The following is a 7552-nucleotide window of genomic DNA, read 5'->3' as shown; positions in this document are numbered from 1 at the left end:
TGCCATATTTATCATTTTGCAATTGAATCTCATTCAAATAGCCGTTCCTTCACCGCCCACTGCGCCATTGGAGGCGCGAGTACTTGCCGCCAATGCACACATATTCGAATGGGGTATACCCGAGTCAGATGGTGGTGCGCCACTGCTCGGCTATCACATTGCAATACGTGACATGAAGAAAACGATGTGGATCGAAGTGGGCCGTGTACCGGCCGGTGTGCAAAGATTCCAGATACGCGACCTACAAGAGAATCATGAATATATGATACGCATATTTGCAAAGAACGAGATCGGTCTTAGTGAACCACTCGAATCTGAGGAGCCATATAAGGCTATGACAGCAGGTAAGATGCACTAATCAATTGTGCATGCTGCGAGAAAGCTGTTAAAAAGGAAAGCATAACTTACACATGTATTTCTATTTCTCTTTCCCTCACATTTCAAAGGACACTTGAGTTTGCCCGACGAACCGCGTACAGAAATGAGTAGTTGCAATACATCGTCCTGGTTGCGTGATCACAATATGGACGCGGATATTCATTCGTATGCTCGTGGTAAACTGCTGCGTCGAGACGAATACTTCTTCCGCATTTGGGCGAAATTGCCAAAAAGCAAAAAGAAGAAATCATCAAAATAATACTAGTTTGCTATGTGTACAATAGATGTTATGTTAGGCCGCAAATATTGTTGTAAAAAAATCACAAAGAAAAACAAAGCTATGAGCGAATAGCTTCGAAACTACTAATTTTACTAAAATACTTATTGATAATTTTCATATTTATACAACGTACGTTCATTTAAATATTAATTGCATAGTTTTGGAAGCCCTTATTTTTTTATTAATTTTTATTTTTTTTTTTTTGTTAATAATACATTCAACGATTCTAATCTAATTGTAATGTGTTGATTATGCAACGCCGTTTAAAGTGCGTTGCCACATAATAACCATAAACCATTTCCTTCTTCAAATTGGTTATTTTTCACATACATAGGTTTAAAAATGCGAGCGAAGAAAATTTTTGTAACCAACGTCTTGTGAAAAATATCAATGAAGGAATGAAATATGGAAAAAGATGAATATTGATTACAGAAGACATGAAATAATCTCATTAATTAAAATTTGAAACATTTTAAAAATTAAATCTCGAAGTTCATAATATGTATAAAATTTAGTTTTGTTTATTATTTATTAAAACTGTGATAAATGTCAAAGAAAACATAAAAAAAATGTCGCAAAATTTTTGAAATTACTACGAAAAAAAAACAAATGAATTGTAAATACAATAAATAATACTTGGTGCGATTAAGCTATTATTTATTGTATATTCCTCTTAGAAGTTAAGGTGAAATTAAGCATTTCCTTTTTGGGAGACTTTTAAATGCAAATATAGGTGCGAGCATTTTAAAGGAAATCACTTAATTTCTCCTTCACTTCATGACTGTAAAAATCTCAAATTTACTTTTTTTATACGAACAAAAAATGAGTCTATGCATGTGCATGCATAGTTACTATGCGCATTGCGATATGCAAATACATTTATACATATGTATATGATTGTTCTGAATGCATAAATAAAAAAAAAATTAAATTTAGTTACAAAAATGTTTTATTTTCTTTACGTAAGACTGATGATCAGGACCGAAGAAAGAAGCCATACTAAGCGCTTAAATAAGCACTAAAACATTAATAAATATGTTCGAAGAACAACAAAAAATTTATGTAAGTACACTTTAATGTTTTGTTTTTTATTCACAAACACCTGACTGTGATAGGGGTAAATGACAACTCCATTTGCCAATCCTTCTTTGAAGAGGATGAGACGGTGGAACACTTCTTGAGCTTCTTGCTTGCTTGTTTGTTTGTCATCGATTTATCCAGATTTGATCTTTTGTTTTTTGTCAGTTTCTGAATTTGAAGTTTGGCTTAAAAAACCTTGGCAGTTTTGTTGTTTCAAGCATGATAAAAATATAGTAAGGTAGAACCGCTGAGAGTCACTTTTAAGATTCTTGACGTTTCCAAACAATTTAATTTTTAAATTTACTCACAAACTCACACACACATTTTCATTTTCAATCTTAAGCAACAACAATTTCGAACAATTTCAATTTTTTATTTTCACTTTTATATGATTTTAAAATGTTGGCAAACTTCAAAAAAAAAATCATGGCCGACAAATTGAGAGAACGGTTATACCTTGCTATGTTTTTATCATGGTTTCAAGTTTTATATTTTAAAAATGCGGGTGACGAATATCTTTCGCATCACTTTAAAATACGGAGCGATAAAAATAAAAATGATGCCATCAACCAAAATAAACTATTTAACAAATACATCACATACAAATTCACGAGTGAGCCGAACATGTGAAGAGTTTATTTATTGCTCCTCAAAGCGAGATAGTTCTTCGTGGTTTTACGGGCTCTATTTTTTGAAACTTGCAAGTATGTAATCACATTATTTTAATAAGTAGAACACAAGAAAATATTATATGTAATAAAATAATTATTTTTATAATAATTATTTTTATTTTTATTTTGTCCGAATTTAGTTTTGGAACTCTTCCGCGGTGCAAATTTACATCGTTAGATTTAATCTGCACATTTTTTGATGAGCTTTGAGAATACCAGTAAAGTCTTGAAAGAAGTCTACGAGAAAAATAAGTTTGGGATTCTATCTGGTTCTATCATACAAACTTTCGATGTACATATGTATGTATACTTAGAAGATACAAACGTAAAGACAAAGTAATAAGCAATTGAAGTATAAATTTAATTATTAGATTACCGTTCAATCCATTTTCGCTCATTGTCGACTACAGCCAGTTTTTATACTTCTTAAATGGAATTACTTTGAAGTTAGCGAGAATAACTTGAAACAGAACCGGATAATCCACATATTCACATTTTTAATTATGAAAATTTACAAATTATTTTGTTAGCAATGAGTGTATGATTTTATATATAGTATATACATAGGAAACAACTTGAAAGTTAGGGGGAGCCGAAATTATCGGGATGGCATTTCCTGGTATTATTTTTGAATATGGGTATTTCCATATGTCGCATACGTGACAGTCGTAAATTTCAATGTGATACAAACAAGGAATACCATTTGTTTTCTTTAACTTTTTTGGGCCATTGTATAGCACATAATTAGCTCTATATTTAACCGAAAAATGAAAACAATCGAACTGCTTGGTTCTGAAATATAAGCATTTAAAGAGAGTGTCGTTACGTGACAAAAAATGGAAGTAGATTTTTTCTTTTCTTACAAAATCGCAAATCTGCGAATTGTGGATGGATATTTTCATGAAACTTATTTTAATATGATTTGGAGCAACTCTAGTTGTTTTTAGTGAATTAAGGCAGCTTGTTTCAATTTTCTTTTACAACCCCAAGTGTAAATTTCCATCGTTATATTTTTGTTAATATTGCTTTTAAATGAATTTTTAACGCAAATAAAACATGTACTTTATGTAGAATATACTTTATATTTTGACTTCAGAGCCAATTCAGGGTGAATTTGTTGGAAATCAATGACTTATTATGTTTCAACTACATACGCCAAATTCGAACCAAATCGGACCATAAATACAGTTTTAAGATTTTCTTTTATGACGAGGTGATTTATTTTATGAGAGTCAACAATGAAGTCTCTACGATGAACTGAACCCGAGATATAACAATTTGAAGAAGTGCATGATAACTTACCCAGCATAACGAAAAAAAACTAAATCCGACAGATCATATATTTAATATATATTAAGATTAGGAGTGTTAGAGCTGTAATATATTATTTCATTATTTGTAGGGTTGCATTTTATAATTCTTGTATGCCATTATAGTGTTTGAATGTCGTGTTATTTTAATTTTGTAGTAATTTAAATTATATTCCACGATCCCGAGGGCTTAATCCCGGGATTTGAGGACCCCAAAAAGGGCTCGTCCTTAAATTGGAGCGCTAAGCGTCGCGTTTTGCATTGTCAACAAGTGTCAGCGCGCACTATCCCCCACAATATAACCAGTGTTGCCAGAACTTTTTGGGCCGACCGGCTAGATTGGCAAAAAAAAGCGGCTAAAAACGGCTAAAATGTTTTAGTGAAAATCCACATGCTTTATTTAAATAAATCGCAAGAAACGAAAGACTAGTTAACACCATTAACTTATATCGAGTGTATATTCCTCATCATCAAATAAATCACTATTGTATATATCACCTGAATTCATTAATTTTAAGAGATCGTCATCTACAGTAAAATTATGGCAGCATTTTTCTTCACGTTTTAAACCGTATCTTATATATAAAATAGCGTTTAACGTTTTAACGCACATTGGATTTCTTTGCTTAGTTTTTATTATATTCATTGAACTAAATATTCGCTCTACTTCTGCATTACTTATAGGCAAAACAAGAAAACTAAAAACTAGGTTGCAAAGGTCAGCAAAAGGGTTTTCTCCTAAGGCATTTCGAAATTGATAAACTTTGGCCCAAAATTTTACAGTTGAGTCTAAATTACTCCAGGTATGTAACGTTAACCGTTGCCATTGCATCTATGGATGTTATTTCGTCGGCATTATATTTGTGTTTTTGTTGCTGTAGTTGGACAAATACTTTTGGTTTAATTACTCTTAATGCATTTCCAACCGAAAAAAGTCAATTTTTTTTAGTGTGGCAATATTTGTAGGGAGGCGTTGGCGTAATTCCTTTATTAAAGTGATAATAAAATAGCGACCATTTTCTCGAATTATTTTCTCGGCTTCGTGGTCAAAAGCGTTTGTGCTTACTTTTGTTTTTAAATACTCTTCAAAACTGTGATAAAACTGAGGAAATGGAGCAAGGTATGGTTCCAACGGGGAGCATATAGGATCAAATGTGTCCGCGCTAATAACCACTAGGGATCATAGATGCGAAAGTAAAACATTGGACTTTAAAGTTAGTTGCAGCTTTTTTGACAGATATCCCATTGAAAATTATGTCAAAAAGCTGCAACTAACTTTAAAGTCGACTTTATTTTGACTATGACTACGGGCCATTGAATTCATTAAAAATCTTCATTGGGTCTGCATTATTGCTTTCGAACAACTTGTTTACTTTTTGCACCTGAAAATTAGGCAAATAGTAAAATCGGCTAAAAACGGCTAACTTTTTTTTACAAACCGGCTAACAAATCGGCTGCCGGCTAGATCGAATTTTCTCCGGCTAGTTGCTATCATAACCGGCTAAATCTAACCGGAAAACGGCTAAAATGGCAACGCTGAATATAACCAGTAAACAACCTTCGGTGAATTTGGCGGCTGCCTTCCTCGGGGATGAATATGCTAGGGATGAAATTATTGGTACACGCGCCTTCCAAGCACGCAGGGTTGCTTTTAACAAACAAAAAATAATTACCTTCAAATAGTTTCAAAAAGTATAGTGTAAAACGAAATTTATTGAATAATTCCACATAAAATGGTATACATCATGGAACTTTTCTACTAATTGACATGAAATTACTATCTCAACGCTCGGAGCGATGCCACTGAGGGCTTTTGCCAACTGATAAAAAAGAGAAAATTTGGAAATACCAAACAAAAATTTTGAGATTTCTCCTTGTGAATAAGAATGCCATAGTTTTTACCTAGCTCGTGTGACTACGCAAAATTTTGACAGCTTGTAAATATGTATACACATAAAGTTGTTGGCGGTAATAGAGTCAAAATCAAAATGGAGAAAAGAACAAAAAGCGTACGTTAGTTGTCGGTTATAAAATAAATCCAATTTATTTGCGAATATTTGTTTATTGTATTTATTGAAAGGCAACTACGCGAAAAGCTTGTGTTGATTATATTGATAACAGAACCTGGCAGCTCGCACGTTGTCTAAATTCTCAAGTAACATAAAATCCACAAAAGAATACATTGCTTGTATTACCATCAATACGCCATGTATAAATTTTAACAGGACACAAAAATAGAGCTTTCGCACGAGCGTTTGTTTGGTTTTTCAACACCATTTATAATTTTCTTTTAATAAAATCACGATTTGTCAAATGCTTAAATTTATTTATCTAATAATAATGCAGCACACAACCCTGATATCTAAGAAAAAGTCTGAGGAAGGCCATTAAATAGCAGCACACAACCCCGTGCCTTCCTCAGGAGTGAATATAACTACAACAACAACGGCTACTACAACAACAACCCAAAAAGGTTGGTTACTGTCTATACTGTGCTATCCCCAAATCAATCGTAATGTATGACGTTTTCTCATTTCCGGTCGTTTTTATTCTTGTGTCTACTTCAATTGTTTTACTGCCGTCAATGAATTGGAGCGCTAATGGGGCTTTCGCACGCGGTGATTTTTCAGGCAACTTTTGAGTTCAACTCATGCAGGGTTGCACAAAGAAAAAATTGAATGGCTAAAAATATTATAATATAAAAAAATATCAAAATATTCGCAAAAAAAATGCGTTTGCATTGTTCAGCTTTGCATTCTACTTTTGGTTGAACGGCGTTTCAACTAATCGCATCCAACAAAGTCGCCAGCCAACATTTAGCCATTAAACTTTTTTTTCGTGCAACCCTGCGTGAGTTGAACGAAAAGTTGAATGCAAAATCGTCGCGTGCGAACACCTTTTAAGCGTTGCGTTTTCCATTGTCAACGAATGTCAAAGTCGATGTTCAGACACGAAAACTTTTGTTGTGGAAACTCGAAGCTTGTTGGGGAGAGATCGACGAGGAAAGGGGTCGGGTACCGAGTCGCCCGTACTCGGGAAACACGCTTTGTGCTCTCGTTCGTCTGAGTAATTCAATTTGGCGATTCACAGCTGACAACAATTGCGTACAAAAGAGTTTCTGTGTGTGAATGCAAAGGGCAACACCAAAAGAGAAATCGCCGATAATAAGAAAAACGAGTTTCCGTGTTTGAACGCAGACTAACCAAAGCGGCGTAATTTTTGACGTTTTCACTTTTTTGTCCTTTCTCTTTCTTTCCGTCTTCTGCAACCAACTTCAACACCTGACGCCCTGTCAAAAATGAAAATCTATTTGCTCGGCGCTAACGCAGCGTTATTGTGCGATGCTCCATGCAAATTGTACGGGCCTTAGAATATTTGAGTTGGTTGGCGCTTGACGCGTCAATTTAGGGACGGCAGTTAGCGCTACAATTTAGGGACGCCAGTTACGAGTTTATGACAATAGAAATTACTCTCCATTTTTTCACACATAACAAAGCACATTGAACAGGTAGCAGATACATAGGTTTCAAGTTTCTTATCACATAGCAAAAATGCCAGCAACTCTCATCGTAATTTTAGTAAACACACTAATTCGTGAAAGAATACGTATAATAACTCACCTTTTCTCAGCCACCGTTACTTGTTTAACTGCTTTGAATGATTTTGTTTTAAGAAGAAGAAGCTAGTTTCAGTGCTGCAGAACGGCTGAATTTTATTTGATTTGCAAAAGTTTTATGCATTCAAATCTGCTGGAAATAAAACTCATTCCAACTACGTAGATTGCTGTAATACTTATTAATAAGCACTTTATATGTCCCAGTAATGTTTTTCTT

The 7552-nt window shown here is 33.9% G+C and overlaps 1 protein-coding gene across 1 annotated transcript; it reads left to right on the top strand.

Annotated features, from left to right (window-relative positions):
• Positions 1–19: 19 nt before the first annotated feature.
• Positions 20–1357, top strand: LOC118747272 (titin-like). The gene is made up of 2 exons (XM_036481273.1): positions 20–344; positions 447–1357. The coding sequence occupies exons 1-2, from the start codon at positions 173–175 to the stop codon at positions 635–637; spliced, it is 363 nt and encodes a 120-aa protein (XP_036337166.1). The 5' UTR covers positions 20–172; the 3' UTR covers positions 638–1357.
• Positions 1358–7552: the final 6195 nt, after the last annotated feature.

This window comes from Rhagoletis pomonella, unplaced genomic scaffold (assembly GCF_013731165.1).
Source record: "Rhagoletis pomonella isolate Grant_MI unplaced genomic scaffold, Rhpom_1.0 Rhpom_scaffold_00011, whole genome shotgun sequence".
In the NCBI taxonomy this organism is placed as follows: domain Eukaryota; kingdom Metazoa; phylum Arthropoda; class Insecta; order Diptera; family Tephritidae; genus Rhagoletis; species Rhagoletis pomonella.
Note: the sequence above shows the minus strand (reverse complement) of the source record. Positions and strands in the feature narration are given on the sequence as shown.

What these genes read in the sequence shown, in the direction of transcription:
- LOC118747272 (XM_036481273.1), top strand. Translation starts at nt 173, where the DNA reads ATGAAGAAAACGATGTGGATCGAAGTGGGCCGTGTACCGGCCGGTGTG. An exon ending in ATATAAGGCTATGACAGCAG is followed by an intron (nt 345 to 446) that starts GTAAGATGCACT and finishes CACATTTCAAAG; the next exon opens with GACACTTGAGTTTGCCCGAC.